The following is a 22,642-nucleotide window of genomic DNA, read 5'->3' on the forward strand; positions in this document are numbered from 1 at the left end:
CCTGTGTAGTCACTGTCAATGTCAATCACACAGTATGGCTGCCATCCCGTGGTGGGTTTGTGTAACTACTTCGCTAAATAAATTGAAGTTGTTTCATTGGTCGTCTGTCTTCCTTTGAATGACACGTGAGCCACACTGTGCTTAGTTCTTCAAAACACATGACATTCAGCATATGTGTGGTGTTTATTCATTGTCATCTTTGAAAGCAGTACACATGCAGGTCTGTATATATGTTTCTGAGGGTCGCTCCTACTCTAAGCAACACTGATGCAGAATTTAGGTTGTGTTTAAAAAGCAACTGAATTTTCAGAAAAAGCATTGCAAGATAATTAAAAGATTTCACTTGCTATCAGACAGCCTTTATTTACGATATCTTTGTTTATTTTCCTGCCCATTTGCCTCTGTTACATTTCCACTCCTCTCCGTGTCTGTCTGTCTACCCCCTTCTTTCTCTCACGGGTCTGTCACTCTCCCAATAAAGAGTGGCACATTGGCCTGGTCACTCCACAGCAGCATGATAAAAGGTCGCAGGGCAGTGAAGGAAGGAAAGGAGCGAGAGAACGACATAGAGGTGACGGCTCCGGCCTCTACTCCTTGCTCGGACAGTGCGAGGAAGGCTCTGTGTCTGGCATCGTCCAGAAGCACCTTCTCTTCGGAGAAGAGGCCACACAGGTTGGCATCCTCGAAGAGTGACGACAATCCTGGTCGGTGAAGGGGGGGGGGGGAGAAAGATGACGGAAGCAAGTAAGCTGATCAGATACAGGGAGTTTAAAAAGCAGATGGGTATCTTTATTTCATAAATAAGACTTAATAGCTGTCTTACTGCCTGGCAGAAAGTAATAGGCAAGCTGAAAGTGTGGTATTCATTTTATGATCAACTGAATTAGACTCTGACAGACAGAAGGGAACATGAAAGATGAACATACCAAATTTCTTGATAAGTATGTTCATGTCTGGCTGAAAGTCCAGCTTGATTTGTGGCAGAGTGACCTCTACATGCTGAGAAGATGTTGTTTTCATTTTTTCTATCATGTGACGCACAGCTCCATACGTCATCATCTGCTCCACCTGCTGCAGGTCAGTCGCTGTGTTGGAGCGAGGCAGCAGGACGTAAAGACTGCTGTCACCTGTGAGAGCAAACCTCGCCACCTGTTGGCAAAATAAAAAAATCTAGGTGTTACTGCCGGGGGTTTTCAAAGTCCAACAATGCCACCCTCCCACACACAAAAGTGAGACAACTGTGCCCCCCAGGACCCCCGTCTACTCAGTTCCTATAGTGTTTTAGGAGATGTTAACAGGAAGTATTTTTGCCTATAATTGATTAAATTTTGTCAAATTGACACAAGTATACCGAATTAGCTTTTAACCATTCGTGTTTGCAATGTACTCATAGATGTTTAGACAACTATCACTGGATTACTTGACACTGAAGAAAACTTAAAAACATGCTGATTCTCAGGCATGTTCTGGAGTTACTGGAGCGTATTTCCTTCTATGATTACAAGGGATTTTAATGGATGTTCATCAGTTATGATGATATCATAGAAAGTGTAAGAAACACTGGATATAAAAACATTTGTTTTCATGTGTGTCTGTAAGTTCTGACTTGGAGAAGGATTACAAATTTCAGGCGCTAAGGGTTTTAAAGTACCTTAATTGCCTTTCACTTAGTATATATTTAACCCCCCAACTATCCTCACAGTTTGAAAGCCTCTGCCGTATATAGTAAGTGTGAAAGGGTGGGGTTAAGATGGGTGTTTGTTACCTGTGCCTTTAACTCAACCACGTAGGTCATAGCCACCATGTATTTCTGGTGATAGAGGAGCGGCACCGTAACCATATCACCGCCCAATTTTGTGAAATGTCCTTTTTTGGGTTTCTGATCAAACTTGACCTTCCACTGACCTGACACACACATACACAAAGTTTGTTTTAGTTTGCACCATGTTCACATGTACGTACACACACACACACACACATTATGCACACACACTTAACTGACCACTAAAGGAGACGGCATTGAGCAGCATCATCTGTGTACTGGGTGACACAGAGTCAACTAAGTGCTTGATTTTATTGTTGGTCTTGTTTGCCACCCAGCTATTGATCATCTGTGTGCTTTCTTCGCTGGTTTCCAGCAGCCTGGTGGGCTCAGCTTCGTAGAACTCAATGGACTGTTTAGTAAAGGACTCACTCAGATTCATTTCTGAAAAAGAGAGCAGAGAAACTATGATGAGCTACAGAGATAAAGATCCTTTTTGCTTTTTATGCACTCAGAATCTCTCCATCTATCTCTATCGCATTTCTCTTCTTTGGATTTTCTATTTTGTGATTGTGATAGTTATACGTGGATTGTAGTAGATCTGAGAAGCCATCTGCAAGGAGCTGGCCAACTTCTCTCTCAGCTTTTTCATCTGGAAGTGAACACAGCTGAAGCCATTAGGTAAGCATACAGCTGTCTCAATGGCTTTGCGGGTGGGCCCCCTTGCACCTAAAGGTAACAGGATGAAGAAAAGACATAATAATATAGAAAGAGATGTACTGTGCTTCAGAGTGATATAAGAAACTGCAAGGTATGTCTGACATTTACTATAAGTAGAGGAAAATTGTGACATTTCAAAGTAAGAAATATTTTTATGCAACATCCTGTTCAAATAAAAGTTTTTTGTGTGCACAGGCAACAAAGCGATAATGTTGCCTTTCAGACTCAAGAATTTTTAAGGATAAGGGTGGCGTTATTCTATGTGTTTCTTATTTTCAACAAATCCCATAAAAAGATCAAAATTTTTCAGTATCACTATTTTCAGTGGTAGATTTCCTGCACTAGCAAGTATTTCTGGTGGCAGGACAGTGTATGTGGGGCCAACTCAAAGTAAACAACAGTGCCCATGTTCATCGTAATGAAGAAGCATGCCATACATTGCAACTATTGTTCTCACTGATGCGTTTTAGACAGTATTTGGACAACCATGGAGGTCTTTTTGACACATGGGCAACATCCTTGGTTTTGGTCTTTTCATTGAATATATTGGCAAAAAGAAAAATATAGAATATCATCAGGCTTATAAGAATATTGAAGAATAATTAAGACTAAAAATATATTGATAAAAAAAAGGAACTTACTACATACCTAACAGCAAATGGGATAGTGCACCGCTGATACTGATGGGAGAGAAGAGCAAGTTGCTAAAGGGATTTGATTCTCTGAGGTAAGAATACAGCTTTATGGAAAAGTCTGTTATGGATTCCTGCATCGTGGGTTCAGCTGTGCGACTGTTCTCTTCCAGGCAGGGCTCCCATGCTGTGGTGAAGTTGCTGCACGTGTGTGGAGCAGGGGTGGAAGCAGCTGAAAGAAAGTTAAGCAGACAGGAAAAAATGTACATAAATGCTGTAGCTAATTTTAATTTTTTTGAAATTGGAAATTTGTATTCATTAAGCGTAAAATGCTGTTAAAAGCAATGGTAATTTGGAGCTTGTTGGTTTATTATTTACTATAATAATTAATGGTTCTAAATTGCACGTACGGTGCAGTAAGTAGCATATAGAAAAGGTTGCCATACCTACCATCAACAATAATGTATACAGTGCTCAGCTTCTCCCCATCAACAGATTCACAATTGTAAATTCCAGCATCCTCCAAGACGGTATTTCTGAGTACGATGGTCTGATCATGGTCAAATGGATAAATCAGGCCCACTCTGTTATCATCCACTGTTGACTCGTCTCCAAGATTCAGCTGTGTCCTCTCGCCAACATCTGTCTCTTTGAACCAAAGTGCATTGGCCGTGATTTGGCTGGAAGGTGGGAAATGGCAAGGGAGTTTAACGTTGGTTCCAAAGTTGACCTTAATGGTATAGCCAATTACTGCTGTAGAGAGAGACACAAGCACTTCAAACTCTTTTCAGCTTCGAATTGATCCAAAATGCATGTACGATATCTGATAAAAGAGGAGTGTGTCTCTATGTTTCTCACCATCAACTGTAATGTTATATGTCCTGATCAACTCCATATTTTCCTGCATAAACAAACACACGTACTCGCCCTCATTGGCAGCAGTTACCGGGGATATAGAGAGATACCGGCCATTCTTTTTAACTTTAGCTGAGCCAGGCGACTGAGCACTTACATCATTACCTGTATTCAGAAAAAGATCACACTGAAAAAACTATATAACTGTGTACTTTTGCAATGCAGTGAGAATAGTGGTGGTGGTTTTGGTAGTAACGGAAATATAATGAGACCATTGAATTTCCAGATGGGGGCCGCTTCATTGAACTCAGTCTGAAATGAGAAACAGGGCAGCTCCAGAGTGGAACCAGGAATCACCCGGACATGTGTGCATGAAGAAAGCTAAACAGAAACACAGTGTTAAACAAACTACAGTATTCATAAAAGTCAAGAAGGGTGAAGTTTAAGCACTTTGGTTATAGTTATGGAAGATATTGGTTCTGCTATAAAGAGGTATTCAGGTATGTTTACCTCAAAAATGAGCTGCAGCAAGAGACAAAGTTTGGCCTGTAGTTTCATCTAAAGCAGAGCAAAGTGAGTAGAATGAGATTAGCAAATTGATGGAATTGTTTTGCAAGTGAGGATTTCAAAATGAATATGGCACCAAGCCAGGAAAAAGATCAATAGGTGGCGCAACCTGTAAAACATAGTGATGTTCCCCACTATTAAAACGTTTTAAACTGTGATCATCTGTAGTTACAGCTAAATATACCCATGTCAGACAATAATCCCATAAAAAAATTTAGAAGATAAAGTATAGTTGTTTATAACAGTAATGCATAATTTACTGTAAATAGCATTGCTTTGATTCAGTGATTATTCAACAGAAAGTCAGAAAAACATGAAATAACTCACACCTCTTCAATTTCCAAATGTATCCAAATTCAGTCACCAGTTTTTTACCAGTAATGTTTCTGCTACATCCGAACACTGTTCACTCCATCTGCCACCTCTGAGTGTCTGCTCCCCTAAACTGCAACCAACAATGACTAATCTATGATTGTTGGTTTAGAGATGTTTGTTTGCACAATGCAGGTTGTCTGACTTGCTGGAAATCACATGATTTCACATGTTGGCAACAGTTATCAAATTGGATAATAAGTCCAGGCTTTTATAAACAATTATCTCTACTTAATCTTGACATGGACATGCAGTTGTGAGTAGTTGGGGGTGGAAAAGGAGTTTTCACTTCGGCTCATTTCCAATTTGCATGATAAAATGTTTTTGCCTGAAGTGTTCTGCATAATTTGATTTTGCCTAAGGTTGCATGGGGTACTATACACGGACAACGCCGTAGTGGAAGGCAAACACAAGCTGAGTTTGTGCTAATTGGCAGAAAACAGCGTTTCCAGGCAATGTGCCAACAAGTGTTTTAATGGAATGAGAAAATGAATTAGTACATTTTAGGTACAGTTTTTTATTTTAATGTTTGTGGGTACTGGCCACATCATGATCCCTAACTTGAGGTACTTTGCCAAGTTTGATTTATCAGTAAGTATAGTTTTTAGATAACTTTTCACTATACTTCAGTGCTTTCATTTTGTGAAACTTTGTACTGGCTCAATCACAGACTAGTATTAATTATAATTTGTTAATACATTAATAAAAAGAAACAATTATTTCTATTAATAATTTCAATAGAGCCTATTTGATGTCTTATTTTAAGAAGCCACTGTGGTCATTAGGATTAGGATACATTAATGGACTGGTGTTTTACAGGTGTTTTCTGCATTAAAAATTACAGGTACCATTTAATACCTTCATTTTACAACTAGGGCGCCAATTCAGGGATTATCCCCACATTTTAGGTTAAATACTGGATTAATTTATTTGAATTACATTAATTTAGATTATCATATATTAAAGGGGTTTTAATGGGCTTTAAAATCCCTTCATAAACCCAACATCATAACAGTCCTCCCTGAATACTCACCAATTTAATATACATTAAGGGATGACTTTTGGGCCATGTTTATTTGGTCCATGTTAAGATGGTTTAATGCATTACAATCTGTTTATTTATACATAAAAACTAATTAAAAACACATTAATTTCATCATTATTAATGGAATCAATTTTTGATTAAAAACAATACGCAGGGATTTGGTTTCATACAGACTGCTATAGATTACATTGACCAACAGTACATAAAGTAGATGCACGACACCCACATGTAACAGTGTCATTAAAATGGGTACTTTCAGGTCCAGTGTGACACTTTTTGGAGAGTTGCTCTTTAGACTTTGAGTCTGACCACTCTAACTAAAGTGATGTTGACTCATTTAAATAGATCAGCATGCCAAGCGTGAAATCAAATTAAAGAATTTCTTTAAAAAATAAGTTATATGGTCAGAAACACCACCTGACACCTTTTTGTGGTATAATTTTCCCATTGAGTGGGACACGTTTGTCGGTAAAGTGGAACACTGCTTTAGCATTTAAAAATGTCATGTGTGTGAACAATATTTATGCAGATATCTCGGTTTAATACAAATTGCATCCACACAGTAATTTATCTGATTCTAGTCAGTAGTCAAGTACACTGCTACTGAATACTAATGAATGAACTAAGTACCTGAAAGAGTGATAAAACTTCAGCGAATTAAAAGCCTTAATAATAAATATTTGGACAGTGGATTTGAACATCTGGCCCAGTGTCATATTTATATGTACATAGTTATTTGTTTAAATTAGCTTATCCACAAGAAATTGAAAAACCCTTAGTGTTTTAGCATTTATTCATTGCTATGAGTTGTTTTTATGCTCAAGTCCAGCTGCACCTGAAATCTCTTGTTCCCCTTTATCTAACATTGTCAGGTTGACTGGGGCTGGATATACAGTTGCCTTACAGATTAAGAGTTTTGCATTCAAAACGTACTAAAAGCTTAGAAATTATGATGTTTTGTTTTAGATGAAACTACTCTACCCAACAAAATATTCAAGTAGAGCTGAAACAATTAATATTAATCAGTAGCTGAATTAGTTGGGGCCCTATATAAAATACACTTAAAGTAACTACAATAATAAAATGTTGCTTACATTTTAATGCATGAGTAATAATAGTCTAATGATAATAGTATAATATGATAATAGGGGTAATCTTTCGAGTAAGTGTATTTTTATATACTTATATACTGAAGCCTGAAGTATAATTTTGAATGCATGTATTTTACTTGTAATGGATTGTTTTTACAGTCTGGTAATAGTATTTTCACTCAAGTAAAGGATCTGAATACTTCCTCCACCACTTAGCCTATGTAAGTTGGTGAGGTCGATCGACAAACCAACGCTCGATTAAGTGGACTGACTTCTGATGAGCGCTTTGGGCGTAATCAGTCGTGTGTAATCGAGAGCCGGGTGTTAAAAAGAGAGAGAGAGAGAGAGAAAGGAAGACACTCAAAACTTTTCCCAAAGCGTTTTTCCCACTCGTAAACAAAACAAAAGATTGTTCCGAAGGACTTATAAAGAGTCGCCACAGAGTGTCCAAGTATGTGACCCGTGTCTTCACATCGTGGAGTCGAGTTCAGCCTCCCTGGAGAAAATATTTACTTAAGACAGTAAGTTTTCCTCCTGGTCATCTGATCGACTAACGGAAAGACCACGAACAATGGAAGAGGCTACCAACACGGCCAGTTAGCTACTTGTTGATTTTACTTCACTTTGGTCCGACCCGCTCACATATTTAGGCCAAGTCGAGGGAGTGCCGTGATTGTTTTCTGACTTTATGGCTGTAATCGCTGTTTTAGATGTGTACAAAGTGGTTTAAGTTTGTTGCATAACAGATACGGAGTTCCTGGCAATTTGCATGTGTGCGCGTACTTTAAATATTTATGTCCATAACCCCGTGCACTACATTTCTGTGGCATACATAGATCAGCATTTTAGACGATTATGCTGCAAAAATATAACGTTACCATAAAATGTCTTTTGTAGCTGTGAGTACATGAACATTGATTTATTTTTTATTTTTTTTCTGAACCCACAGTGAGCATCAAGCTGCAGGACCTGGGGGTGTAAGAGGCGAACGCCATGGCGATGCAGTTTACTATCGATGATGCCTTTGTATTGGAGGGAGATGAGGAGGGAGCTGTTTCTGATGGAGAGACAGAGGGATGGAAGGGCAGAGACAAAGACAGGGAAGGAGGAGAGATGACATTCGGCCCCTTAACTTTCTCCAAACCTCAGACTCATCCCTCACCAGCTGCCCCCGCTGGCGCCTCTCTAGATCACAGTAACCTAAAGTACCAGGTACACATACAGCACATCACTATGCCTGCAAGTATAGGCCTGAAAGTTGTTTACTTGAAACTTCAACTCCTTTATCATCTTCTGGTTCTTTAGAATCTGGAAAATGAAGATGCCTTTGGCAACAATGGCAATTCCTCTTTCAATAACTTTTTCAAAATCAGGTGGGTTCTTTATGTAGGGCTGCTGATTGTGATTTTGCTCCCCCTCCTTTGCCTGCACTGTTCTTTGAATGTGTTTCTGCTCTCTCCGCAGTGATCCTGCAACCCTTTCTTACTGCAGCTCCCAGTGGTCCTTCAGCACCTTGAGTTCTGTCACACAGCTGTCTGCACAGTGCTGTGGGTAAGTTCAGACACACACATGCACTCACTCACACAGGAACAACAACAAACACAGTTACTTTAAAAAAAAAATGTGTTGCTCAGGTGGGTGTCCCATCCGCTGGTGAAGAAAAACAGAAAAGTCGTTCTGGCTTCATTCCTTCTCCTCATCACTGGAATTGGTAAGTCTTAAGCAGAGCTGTTTATTACTAATTAACTATAATAAATCAACCGGATTTTGCTGTGATTAAGTCTCACCTCAAAGAGATAAAAAAAAAAAATGTTTATCGTAGAGTCCCAGGAATAACAAATGGCCTTAAAGGTGCTTACCTTTTTTAAGATTTGTTGTTTGCAATGTACAGCAGATGGTTCAGGAATTTCAATTTGTTTAGCTTTTTCCTTGGATGAAATAAATGAAATGACATTTAAGTGACTAAAATGCAAAATGAATAAACAGCATAGAAACAGGTTTGACAAAAAACAGCTTCATATAAAATTGTACTCGTGCTCCATTATTTTGATGTAAACACACCGCTTTGACTAGTTCTGCAAATTTGCACCAGGTAGTTTGTTCAGTGTTGTGTCATTCAGTGACATGCTTGGCACACTGAACTTTGTCCCCTTGTTGATCTTCTCTGTGTAACAGATTTTTGCCAATTGATGAAAAAAAATAAATTTACTGTGTTATCTCCCACTTCAGTGACGTGCTTTTGTACCGCTTCTTTTTAGCTCTTATTTTCACGGGTGTTGTCATACAGCTGAATCCAAATGCAGGTAAGGACAAGAAACCATTTAGGCAAACATTTTGTTAGTCCAGATGCAAAGTGGTCAGGAATAATTTAAGCATTATTAACGAGCACATAATGATAAATGTGTGTAGTGGATACTTCAAAAGAAAAGTTGTGCTTAAAACATAAGAAAAATAAAAAACAAAAACAACTAGAACTGCAAGCAGTTGTAAGCGGGGTCCAAGCCTCCTGGTGCAGGCCACCACAGAGTTATAAATGAAAGGGGCTTGCAGTTACGGAGATCTGAAATGAATGTATGTCTATGGGAGTGGTATTTGATTTCCAAGTAATAGCGCCACCTAGAGGACGATTTACGCCAAATTTCACACAGCCCCTTGGGAGGGCGTGCCAGATAAGGTCCCCAAGTTTGGTGTAGATCGGACATTTCAAACATAAGATCTGACTTAGCCTCTTGTTTTTAGCATTTGCGCAAACATTTAGCTTGTAATTGGGATGAATTTTGGCGGATCAAGATTCCCTCTAAAAAGTTTTATCGGCTCAGTCCAGAGATCGTCCGTGCCAAGTTTGGTGGCGATCGGATTTGCGGCTTCAGAGGAGTTAATTAAAATAGGTTTTCCAGTTTTTGTGATTTAGCGAAATGAAAACGTCATCGCACAGAGCCGTGTCCTATACCATCGGAATCGGCAGCATCCCCCAAACACGTAGATAAGGTTTATGAATGTGCAATGTAGTGGGCTGTAGTTATGAGGCAAAATGTTCTTTGGTTGAAAATCCCATTGAAATGAATGGGATTGTCTGACGGTATTTGAGCTTCGATTATAGTGCCACCTTTAGGCCGAATTGCACCAAAATTTTCAGATGTCATCAGGGAACAATTGACCCAAATTTGGTGTCAATCGGACTTGTGGTTATGGAGATATAAAATGCATGTAAGTCAATGGGATTTTTTTTTTTACATCTTTAATCTGCAATAACAGCGCCACCTATGGGTATATTCGGATGAACTTGGGTGCCTGTAGTAAGGGGACCATGCTGAATAATTCGGCATAGGTTTCATGTCAATGTGACTTGGGGTTATACAGGAACAGTTTTTTCGGATTAAATAGTGCCACCTAGGGGTGAGTTCCACCAAATTTTGCACAGGCCCTCAGGGGAGATCCCACATTACTGCTCCAAATTTGGTGTCGATCGGCCATTCCAAAGCGAAGATGTGGCATCACTTCCTGTTTAAAACGTTTTTCGCAAATGTTTGTTGGCATATAATTGCGACATTTTTGGTCTAATCAAAATTTCCTCTACAAACTTTCATCAGCTTGGTCCAGAGATTATCCGTGCCAAGTTTGGTGTCAATCGGACTTGCGGTTTCGGAGGAGTTAATTAAAATAGGTTTTTCAGTCTAGGCCGAAATGGGCGTGGCCTATACCACGAGATTCAGCTCAATCCCCTGAACGCGTGGATATAAGGTTTTTGATATCTGCCTTCGTGAGCAGGAATTCCTAGCCCAAACGCGTTGACCTTGTCTATAGCGCCCCCTAGAAGTAGAAGTGTGCGAATTTTTGCGGGGGTTTGTACTTACCCTATGAGTTTCGCGTCCCTAGCAGTTACCGTCTAGGCTGCAGTATTGGACCCCTAAAAAGACTAACTTGTTGAATTAGTTGATACAGAGCCAGAAGTACCACTTACAAAAACATTTCTATTTAATGAAACTAAATTTACAAACTACAAAAAATACGTCATTGTCTCTCTGTCTAAGTATTTAAAAATTTTATAATTCTGAACTGTATGTTTTGGTTGGAGTCTATGAATGTGTATTCGGGCCGCCCACAAACACTGATCTTGTCCTGTGACACCATCACACACACTGTGCTGGGTCTGATGGTGAGCAGTCTTCCAAGGCCAAAGTCTTTTCATAATATAGAGCAGTGTTTCTCAACCCAGCAAATAGGGACTCCCTGTGCTGCTCGTCTTCCAGCTCTACTTTTACAACTGGTGTGAAAAAATAGAGCTGGAAAAACAAAAACGTGTGGGACTGTTGAGCCTACAGTTGGGTTGCAGATGAGGATCCAGATTTTTGATGATAAAGAATATGGCAAAAGTAGTTGTTTTTGTAGGGATTAAACAAAAAAGATATAACGTGTTAATTGGGGAGCTTTAGGTGGATTTTTCTAGCTGTTTCCTCCTGTTTCCAAGTGTTTGTGCTGAGCTAACAGTCTCCTGGCTGTAACTTAGTATTTATCAGACAGAAATGAGAGTGGTATAAATCTTCTGATCTGAGTCCTTGCTACACAGTGTTGAACTATTCCTTTAATGTGTGGTTGCACTGATTAGTGTTGGTGACTGTGTCTTTACTGTTGGATGCAACTAATTAATGAAACTGTCCTTACAGGTGTTTCAAGCGCTATTTTCTTTATACCGGGATTTCTTCTCTTCATCCCTGGAGGTAAATTGATCATTTGAATGGCTGAAACGTTTGTTTTACTTGACCTAGGGACTGTACCAGGAAATGCTTTGTTTTGTTGACATTAACAATGCAAATGCAATGCCTTTATTTCCTCCAGTGTACCATGTGATCTACATCAGCTGTGCTGTCCGTGGAAGAAGAGGCTTCAAATTGTTCTACCTACCTTATTTTGAAAAATGACATTTCATGAAACTCTACATTTTCACATTACTTTGTTTGCCATCTTGTGAATGAATTGTATTTTGTCACTTTTGTACATGTATTGTCACATGGTTGTTTTTTTCTTGTCATTGTTATGACCACTACTAATTCAACCACTCAGTGCCTTGACTACATGCTTCCACTACATGAACTGACATTGCTTTATGTGGACACGAAAAAGAAGGAGATTGGTCTTGCCTGTGTTTTAAATGTTGTGTGAATAATGACTGTGAAATAACAATAAAACTTTTGTATATTTTACATTGTGTCAGTGGCCTTGAGACTATAGACATAATATTATAGACCCGCTAGGCAGTTCAAGTTCAATTAAATTCACTTTTATTGATATAATGCCAAATCATAACATAAGTCATCTCAGGGCACTTTTCATAAAGAGCAGGTCCAGATTGTACTACGATAATTATAAGTACAGAATAATATATAATGAAGTTTGTGTTTAAGAACTGAAAAGTTCAATAAAGGCAAAATTCCTTAAGTGGCATGCGTAAAATCCCTTAATACACACTTGTGGACTGTTTGTCTTGCTTAAGGCATTAGCTTATCCTGCTTACACGATGGTCATTTGAAGAAATGCCTTCAGCCGTTGTTGATTTTCTTGGGTCTAAATTTCGATTTTACTTTATAAAATGTTTGTTTAAATCCTCCAGCCAATCAGAAACAAGTATACACCCAGACTATTGAATGAAGCTGTTTATTGTCATTTGCTGGTTGATGGAGGATGGAGGATTATTTGTTTTTTAACTTGGTTTAGCAACCCTTCATGAAAGCTGGTAGCTGGTAAACATGGATCTTCTGCCCTCACTATGTGTGATGGCGTACAGCTACGCCATGAGCTAAACACTTCTAATAAATGTTCAAGACAGCAGTTGGCCTTTGTGGTTTTTACTGAAGGCAACTTTGAAAATGAAAATTGTATTGGGTAACACATTCAGTAAAAGTGATCACAAAAAGCTGAGACACCATAAACAATTGTTAGACGAAAGGTATTGTAATAAGGAGTCCAACAAGGAAGTGGCTGTAAAATTGGTTATGGCCCCTCATGGTTAGCAGAAAACGGATCACGGGAAAACTAAATTTAACAAATGGCAAATGAACATTCACAAAACAGCTATAATTAAATTAGTACTGACTGATAATGCGCCTTTAATAAAATTAAACAGATGTTTTATTTTCAACATAGTTTTCATTAAAGTTATACTAAATGAGTGATGAGGTTGAAAAGCTTATTTGAGTACTTCACATGCTTTAGGCTTCTTTAAAGTATTTTACTAAAACACAGAAGGCTCAAATAAATATCATTAATTTTGTTTCTTATATTTTAACTTCCGCTAAAACTCAAATAAATATTAATCATAGCAGAGCATCCATATACTGTACACAACAACCTTTACACTCATCTCTGTATAAACCCTGAAATAGAGGTACAGTCCCCTCCAAAAGTTTTGGAACGGTAAGGCAAATTCCTTTGTTTGTGTCGTTCACTGAAGACATTTGGTTTTGAGATCAAAATATATGAGAGTTGAGAATTTCAGCTTTTATTTCCTGGTATTCACATTTAGATGTGTTAAACAACTTAGGACATATCACCATTTGTATTAGACCACAGCATTCGTAGGTGAGCAAAAGTAATGGAACAAATTATCTTAAAGTAAATAACATTTAATATTTGGTGGCATAACCCTTGCTTGTAATAACTGCCTCAAGACTGCGACCCATCGACATCACCAAACTGCTGCATTCTTCATTTGTGATGCTATTCCAGGCTTTTACCGCAGCTTCTTTCAGTTCTTGGTTGTTTCGGGGTGTTTCTCCCTTCAGTTTCCTCTTAAGGAGGTGAAATGCTGCTCTATTGGGTTAAGGTCAGGTGGTTGACTTGGCCAGTCTAAAACATTCCACTTTTTCCCCTGATGAAGTCCTTTGTTTTGTTGGCAGTGTGATTTGAGTCATTGTCATGCTGCATGATAAACTTCCTCCCAATTAGTTTCAATGCATTTCTCCGTAAATTGGCAGACAAAATGTTTCTGTACACTTCTGAATTCATTCTGCTGCTACCATCATCAATAAATATTAATGAGCCTGTTCCAGAAGCAGCCATGCACGCCCAAGCCATGACAGTACCTCCACCATGCTTCACAGATGAGCTTGTATGCTTCGGATCATAAGCAGTTCCTTTCTTTCTCCACACTTTGGCCTTTCCATCACTTCATCATCTCTGTACTTCAATTTCAATCTTCTTCCGATTCTTCCTGCTGATGAGTGGTTTGCATCTTGTGGTGTGGCCTCTATATTTCTGCTCTCTGAGTCTTCTTTGAACAGTGGATTGTGATACCTTCACCCCTGCACTGTGGAGGTCGTTGGTGATGTCACTTACTGATGTTTTGGGGGGTTTCTTCACAGCTCTCACGATATTTCTGTCATCAACTACTGTTGTTTTCCTTGGCCGACCTATTCGACGTGTGTTGCTCAGTACACCAGTAGTTTATTTCTTTTCAGGACACTCCAAATTGTTGTGCTTGCTATGCCCTTTTTTTTAATCCAATGGCTCTGGTTGATTTTCCGTCTTTTCTAAGCTTGACAATGGCTTATTTTTCTCCCATAGACAGCTCTCTGGTCTTCATGTTGGTTTATCGTCTTTAAAAGGAAATGCAGTCTTTATAGGTTTGAACCAAGAATGAAAACTTCACATGTTCCAATAGTTTTGCTCACTTGAAAAACGGGCGGGTCTCATACTCACCTTTGATCTTAAACCCAAATGTCTTCAATGAACAACAAAAAAAAAGGAATTTGCCTTACCGTTCCAATACTTTTGGAGGGGACTGTACGTACATCAGTTAGGCCTACACATTTTAATGAGGCAATAAAATCAGTCAGACTAGATAAAAGGTGACAGGGCAGTTCCTCCTACACATCTATGGTACACCCACACAGTTTTGAGTTATTTTGCCTACTCAGAACTAAGCTGAGAAATGAGGCTGACTGACACACTCAACTGTTTTTGTTGCATTTATTATTATCATATTATGGGGGCACAACAACTTTTATCTCATGAAATGCAGCTACTTTTTCTCAGAATAATGGTCCTTCAATTGCAGTTTCATACCCAGTGACCTTCAGTTCTGGCTGTCAGGAAACAAAGCCCTGCTATTTTTCAATCAAGAACTACTTCACTTCTGGAGTGCAGGCAGCTCTTTAGAAATTTAGATATTTAGTTGCGGTTCTGTCCTATTTAAACAAAAGGTTGGGAAAAGTGTGAGAAAGCCAAAATCAATCACTATTTAGATTTGAAAACCCCACTGGTGGTGAGAAGAAACCACAGTGTGACATTTAGACTGCAGATGTAGGTTAACATAAAAGAGAAGCAATGCATCATTTACTGTAGATACATGACTTGCACACATGTACAAATCACAACATACTACTGTTTTACATACTGTAGTACATACAGTAACATACATAGTATTGCAAAGCTGTCACTATGTCAACAGTTTTCATAGGAACTATTTCCCTGATAGAATAGATAAGAGTCTGTGAATAACTCTTCTCATCTCTTCAACCACATTAGAGCATGTAAAAACCATTTGCTTATGATGTGATACTGTATTTGGTGTGATGCACGGTGGTGGAAAAAGTATGCAGATACTAGAGCAAAAGTATTACAATTTAAGAATACAAGCCCCACACAGAATGTTACTCGACTAAATGTACAGATGCGTAGCAAAATGTACTAAAAGTAACACAAGTACTCAACAGAATAGCTTCTGTCAGTTCTACATTACAGTTCTCATTTCACATAATCTCCTATATTACTACTGTCCACCAGTCTACCACATAATAGTTTATATTCTATTTTATTTTAATCTATTTTATATTCTATTATATTCATATATTTTAACTAGTTTTAGATTTTCATTTTTTACTTGCATGACTTTCTTTTCATATATATTTTGTATTGCTGGAGAGAGCTGAGAACAAAGAATTTCGACTGCTTCACTGCGACTGTTGTGCATATGACAAAATGAAAAACTTGATATCATTATGTATTATAGTAATGGATCGTTGTTAGTGATGCATCAATGTGTAAGGAGCATTTTTATTGTTGCAGGTGGTTGAGGAGGGGCTCATTTTAATTTATATGCTGTTCGTATCAGGTCAAGTCAAGTCAGCTTTATTGTCATTCTTCCACATACAATACAGCTGTTATAGTTTTGTACAGCTATGTTGTTTTGAATGACCCAACCATTCACACAATACACTACACAGTAAACAGTAACAATACGTAGTAAATGTGCAAATCACCAGTTGTCAGATAAGGTGCAATAGACTGTAGAAGTGATTGACCAGAGCAGAAGCTGTAAAATAAATGTAATGGCGTAAAAGTACAAGATTTCCCTCTGAAATATAATAATATAAAGGTAAAATAATATAAGAAGAAGGACCTTAAAGTTACTTAAGTGACATGCCACTGATGATAATGTAAACTGTATATACTGCAGTGGTGTATAAGTTAAAAACCATAGCTGACCAATAAATTGTATGTGCCTTGAATTAAAAACTGATTCATAATGTAAATCATAATGCACTGGTATGAAAGACAGTTGAATCATTTGTATTGTGTCCCTTATGTTTTAATTAGGGTAATGAAAAAGGAGTCTTGCAGGCCCCGGTCTCTAATATAATGACACTTACGCAGTCTACGTGTAGAGGGCGCGCTGAGGCCCCAAGTGAAACGACTGGCTTCGGCAAAACTCGTCTTCTGTCGTGAATTGAGACTCGGTCAAGGATGGAGGAAGCGGCACGCAAGCTTCTCGAAGAAGGAATAATAAAAAAACTGATCAGTCCTGGTAAAGGAGAGCTGTCGACCTTTCCCAATGGAACCAAGGTAAAACTACAGTGCCAGCGGTCGGACCAGTTGAGTCCAGTCCTCTGAATTAGTTTAAGAAGTGCGACGAGGCACGTTAGCTAATGCTATCTCCAGCTATATCTTAGCTAACACTTTAGACTCTGTCAGATTAACGTTACACCAAACGCATGTTGCTTGTATAACGTTACAGATACCACTGAGAAGAGCATTGCTGCCTTTGTAATTTAGTGATACAACGTTTGGTTTGAAAAGAGCTGTTTTAAGCAGGGCTAGATTTTTTTCCCCTAATTTTTCATCTGATGGAAAGACAGGGGCGGGACAGGATGGTATGTGTTTGTGAATGCTGATTGGTCGGCATACCATGTCCATTATTTTCCATTGTTGTGAATGGTCAGAATATGATGGAGCGTAGACGCACTCCAGGCCTGTCAGAGAAGCTCAGATTGCTCCTATTGTTTCTAGTAAACAAGTAATCAGCTGCATCGATCTGGTGTCCTAAAAAAAGGGTGCTGTCGCAGTAGCTACTTTAACCAGATAGCTCTGTTGAGAAGTGTTAATTGTTGTCCGTGTTCACACTATCTCTGATTTACTAGGTGGTTTTCCACTACCGCACCAGCCTATGTGATGGCAAAGTGCTGGATGACTCCAGGACCATGGGGGGCCGCAGCAAACCCATGGAGCTCATCTTGGGCAAGAAGTTTAAACTAGCTGTCTGGGAGAGAGTGATCATCACCATGAGACAAGGCGAAATTTCAGAATTTACCTGTGACACTAAGGTTAGTGGTCTGGATCTTTAGGATGCAGATAGGGTAGCAGTCTGGTTCTGGTTGCTGTGCATTGACTCTTTCTGTTCGGCCCTCAGCACACAGCACTGTACCCGCTTGTGTCCCAGTCCCTGAGAAACATCAGTGCTGGTAAGGACCCCCTGGAAGGCCAGAGGCACTGCTGCGGCATAGCCCAGATCCACTCCCACCACTCTCTAGGGCACAAGGACCTGGATGAGCTTCAGGCCAGACCACAGCCTCTTGTCTTCAGCATCGAGCTGCTGGAGGTGAGCAGACAGGGGAGAGCACAGAGGTTAATATTAATTGTGGTATTTTATTGGGTTGCATTCAGAGTGGAGTGCTGTTTGATCTATTTTAGCACCAACTGAGGTTATGGTACCAATACAATACCAATAATTACACAATATAAATCAGGAAGTATCTATTTAACCCATATAGATACTTAACAAGTCAACAAGATTACAAATGTGGCTTTCAGTACTTTGACAGTTGTAGATACTAGTCAGTCAGTACCAAAAAACATATTGAGGTTTGATAACCTGCCCCATTTGCATTACATGAAAGGTGTTTTTGAGATTTACATAGTTTGAAATGACTGGAAACACCTCTTAGTATAATGCTGTCCAATATGACAACACCATTATGGTCTCAAACGTTGTCACAGAGGTTTGAAGTGAACATGAAGTTTATAAGCCTTCCACTAAGACAGTATTCATTGCAGGGATCTTGTATTGAATTGCATTAAATTGTAGAGGTGTAATAAACTCATAAACATAATAAATATGTAACATATAGAGTTGCTATGTTCTAGTGAGAACTACAGTTTTACCTTCCTACGGTGCAAGCCCCAGCTACCACTGAAAGTCAGTCTTCTTCTTTGCTCAGGTTCTGACTCCAGGATCGTTCCAGCTTGATGTGTGGGCTATGACAGACGAAGAGAAACTAGAGTTTGTGCCTCAGATCCACGAGGAGGGCAACATGCTGTTCAAACAGGGTCGAATTAAGGAAGCCACAGAGAAGTACTACAATGGCATTGCCTGCCTGAAAAATCTACAAATGAAGGTTAGATCCAGTTTTTGAATATCCTTTTCTTTAAACATTTAAATTAGGGCTGCTCGATCACTGTAAAAATCATGAAAACAATTATTTTGGTAAATTTTAGGATCACCATTATTTAACCTGATTGCTCACTGACTTAGGAAATATTTTTGCATTTATTGAATGGTTAAAATCAAATGCTTAATTTTTTATTATTATATATGCAAATTACCCCAAATAGCCCATGAAATAAGAACTAGCAATCCAACATACACTGAACAAAATTCTAAACGCAACACTTGTTGCACATTGGTATTGCACAGGTGTGCCTTAGGCTGGCCAAAATAAAAGGCCACTCGAAAATGTGCAGTTTCATTATACTGGGGGGGGTCCGGAAACCCCCAGTAACAGCATCTTAGAGCGCAAGAGGATAACAGCAACAGAAAAGTGTTACAAAAGTGTAAGCAGTGTAAAATGCCATAGGGTTAAGCTAATAATGGGGACTAGCAAGTGACAGCAGTTATAACACCGTCATCAAACATACCACAGCCTGGCTGACCACAGCCTGGCTGAGACTGAGTTTGGGCTTTTAGGGAGGGGCAAGAGCCACCGATGTAAAGGAAAGGGGAGCACTGGATTTATAACACAAGGACAAAACGAGAGCATCATGGCGCACAATAATCATTTAATCTCGATTATCTTGTTTTCGTAATTGTTGGAAGCCAAAATGGTAATTGAAAATACATTTTCAATTTACTTACTCTAACTCTTCTCTCTTTTCTTCTTGTGGCTTTTGTCTCCCCTTTCAGGAGCATCCTGGAGATGAAGCATGGGTAAAGCTCGACCAAATGATCACACCGCTGCTCCTCAACTACTGCCAGTGCCTGCTACGCCAGGGCCAGTACTACGAAGTCATCGAACACTGCACATCACTGGTCTTCAAATATGAGGGTAAGGCTTTGTTGTTGGTGCTGAACAAGATGAAACATTTCTGTTGCCACTACAGATTGTAAGTATTTGTAATTGCTTTCAAAGAGGGAGCGGTCTATTTGGGCTTGTCAATGTTTTTTTGTTTGGTTTGTTCTCCACCACCATCACAAAACCACCAAATGAGGGAATATCTTTTGAAGGAATGCTGTTCAATAGATTCAAGTACTATATTGAAGCTGTTCGGGTGGGTCATGGTGACCCAGTACCTTGCTATGGTAATGGGGGGTCACACTGTATGTTGCAATTATAGCTACAGAAATAACTGTCACTGTCTACTTCCTAGCTTCCTCCTAGGTGTAAGTTTGGTTTTTAGCGCATGATATATGATGTTTTGGGTCCTATTGCTGTGTTGACATTTGCAGATCTGAAATTGTTACATACTGTATTTGAAAAACTAGTCTTTTGACACAAATGATTCATCTACAACTCTAATTTATCCTCTGTGGTTTATTTATACAATATAATAGCTATTGTTGTCACCTGTATATAGCAATTACTTTTTACTAGAAAATGAACTGCACAGCTTACATAATAAAAATAGTAAATGTGCCATGATAAACAACTGTATGATTAAAGGAATTTAGATGCCATAATGCATCAAACAGAGCACCATGAACGTTGGCACCAACATTGCATACTATACCTGTTAGACTGATTGTGGCAGACAGATGATTATTATACAAAGATTACTTTTACTTACAACCTAACAGCTCTTTCTTCACACACAACAACTAGGTTTTATCAGGGTTCATGAGTCTGCCATACAAGTGTAGTGTAATGTAGTGGTTGAACCATGTGGCCAGGAGACTTGGAAAAACCTCCAGTGTTATTGTGGCTTGATAAAAGCGGATATTTTCATTATGGGCAAGATGTATGGCGTGCGTCTGACCACACATTCTGACACAGAGCTGCCTCCACACCTGTGCATCACAGCCTGCAAAACAGCTCTGCCCCAAATGCCTTACTAACTGTACCAAATTTGGACATCCGTGACCAAAGTAGTTTGAAAGAAAATGCAGCAATGTCTTTGAATTACATATATATGTAGTATCACAAATAAACAAATACTTGTCTGAACATTTGAGTTATGCAGTGACTTAGTCATTAGAAAAGTAAATGCATGATCTTTTGTGAGTAAGGAAACCATAGTGTACTGTAATGTAGTGGTTAAACCATGTGGCTAGGAAACTTGATAAACCTCCAGTGTTATTTTGGCTTAATAAAAGCTCCTATTTTCATCATCCTACCTTAAATTGTTACAGTCTGTGGATTATCCCTGTTTGAAAATTCTGTTAGTTCATCATATTAAGTTGTTGATAAACATTTTTCACAAAATGACCTGGTTATTTTCCTTTGTCCCCTTCAACAACAGACAATGTGAAGGCCTTCTACAAGCGGGCCAAGGCCCACGCTGCAGTGTGGAATGAGGCAGAGGCGCGGGCAGACTTTGCTAAGGTGTTGGAGCTGGACCCCTCTCTGGAGCAGTCAATTGCAAAGGAGCTGAGGGCCATGGAGGAGAGGATCCGCAACAAAGACAAGGAGGAAAAGAATCGCTACAAAGGCCTTTTCAACACACCACCAGCCACTGCTACTACGGTCAGTGCAGTTTAATATTATTATTGCAGCTATCTCCTGTCTGGCTACCAGATATTCCACTGAAGCTTATTTGTTGTAGCATAATGTATAATTAGAAATTAGAAATGTAAAAATATCTCCACTCTGCCTCCTCACAGGGTTGAATCTCACGAGATTGGGTTGGAACTGGTAGGGGACGCCTGTGAATTTCAAGATGGAGGAGAAACCGTAGACACTGATGGTGTTTCAGTTTTAATCCGTGCACCCAAACCAAACACTCTGCCCTTCATGGTACACACAGAAACATTCTCACATGCTTGTCAGGTCAAATACACACCAAGGTGTGTTTTTATTTTTATTTTATTTCCTGCCTTGTTCCTTTAAACTCCCTCTCTCTAAATGTAATTTCTTTGATTTAGAACGTGCTGACATTTTGAGCTCAACTTGAATGAAAGTCCAAGATCCCATAGAAACCATGTCGTGGTCTCTGAATTCCATTTTCTTACTTGCTGTTGTGGTTTCATAAATAACTTCCACGCAGTAATGGGCTGCGGATTTAATGATGAATTTATCTGCTGTTAGGGGGGAAAGCCATTACATTGCAGTTTATATAGCAAACACCATTAATCACAGTATTAGAAACAAATAGCTTAAGCATTTTATGTTGTCTTGCTTTCTCTGAAATATGAGCAGAGCTGTTGAGAAATCCTAAAATTACTTGTAATCGTAGCCCAACAAGGAGGAATTTCAAAGGATTCCTGACAGAAGTGTTCTCCATTCAGAAAAGCTTTTTTTGTTGTTGTTGCACAAGGCACTTGTCCCGCCATACCCCCTTTTTATCTTGGTCACACCAGAAGCACTGGAATAAGCAGGAGACAGTTATCTCCAGGTAGATGCGACTGGGAAACTGACCAGTGTGTGACAATGTAACACACAGACTTGTGTTATCTTTGCTTCCTCTTATTTACTTATTTCATTATGTAAGAAAATACTACCATTATGTTGTTTTTGTCCACACGCATCGCTCAGTATCTCCTTCACTTACTTAGAAAGAGCTACTTGTTACTCTTCATTGTGAAGCAGCAGGTCGGTAGCCAACCTGTCTGAATTGAGATGATATTGAGGTTGTGATTATGTAACTGAAAATAAATGTGTTTTTGCCCAGCTTTGCATTTTGTTTGTTTGTGACAAGCAGACAGATGATAAATAATAATTGTGTCGTTTTGTATTGTTTCAACTCCCAAGAATAATCTGTATAGTCCTCTGTAGGAGATGAGAAATGGACAAAAACATTCTAAGCACAGTAAATGTCCTTCATCAGTTGTTGAGTAGTGAGCTCAATGCCCTGCAAAATGTACAGCAAGACCTTTTTGTCAAGCCGTTATTTC

General features: G+C 39.1%; 3 protein-coding genes across 3 annotated transcripts; 2 read left to right on the forward strand and 1 right to left on the reverse strand.

Annotated features, from left to right (window-relative positions):
- Positions 1-141: 141 nt before the first annotated feature.
- serping1 (serpin peptidase inhibitor, clade G (C1 inhibitor), member 1) lies at positions 142-5,023 on the reverse strand. The gene is made up of 11 exons (XM_038713413.1): positions 4,866-5,023; positions 4,480-4,527; positions 4,242-4,350; positions 3,973-4,134; positions 3,565-3,867; positions 3,131-3,346; positions 2,348-2,491; positions 2,003-2,206; positions 1,766-1,905; positions 927-1,149; positions 142-701 (listed from the first exon to the last, which is right to left on the reverse strand). The coding sequence occupies exons 2-11, from the start codon at positions 4,525-4,527 to the stop codon at positions 454-456; spliced, it is 1,797 nt and encodes a 598-aa protein (XP_038569341.1). The 5' UTR covers positions 4,866-5,023; the 3' UTR covers positions 142-453.
- A 2,160-nt stretch (positions 5,024-7,183) lies between these two features.
- tmem134 (transmembrane protein 134) lies at positions 7,184-12,245 on the forward strand. Its single transcript, XM_038713421.1, has 8 exons — positions 7,184-7,565; positions 7,994-8,256; positions 8,350-8,417; positions 8,509-8,595; positions 8,679-8,755; positions 9,303-9,347; positions 11,709-11,762; positions 11,881-12,245. Exons 2-8 carry the CDS (start codon positions 8,038-8,040, stop codon positions 11,961-11,963), a joined length of 633 nt encoding a protein of 210 aa, XP_038569349.1. The 5' UTR covers positions 7,184-7,565; positions 7,994-8,037; the 3' UTR covers positions 11,964-12,245.
- A 4,484-nt stretch (positions 12,246-16,729) lies between these two features.
- On the forward strand, positions 16,730-22,419 carry LOC119899037 (aryl hydrocarbon receptor interacting protein). The gene is made up of 7 exons (XM_038713422.1): positions 16,730-16,884; positions 17,460-17,642; positions 17,729-17,917; positions 18,537-18,713; positions 19,499-19,640; positions 21,052-21,275; positions 21,413-22,419. The coding sequence occupies exons 1-7, from the start codon at positions 16,786-16,788 to the stop codon at positions 21,416-21,418; spliced, it is 1,020 nt and encodes a 339-aa protein (XP_038569350.1). The 5' UTR covers positions 16,730-16,785; the 3' UTR covers positions 21,419-22,419.
- The last annotated feature ends 223 nt before the right edge of the window (positions 22,420-22,642 follow it).

This window comes from Micropterus salmoides, unplaced genomic scaffold, assembly GCF_014851395.1.
Source record: "Micropterus salmoides isolate LMB-PRFRI ecotype aquatic unplaced genomic scaffold, ASM1485139v1 Ms_hic_scaffold_12, whole genome shotgun sequence".
NCBI lineage: Eukaryota > Metazoa > Chordata > Actinopteri > Centrarchiformes > Centrarchidae > Micropterus > Micropterus salmoides.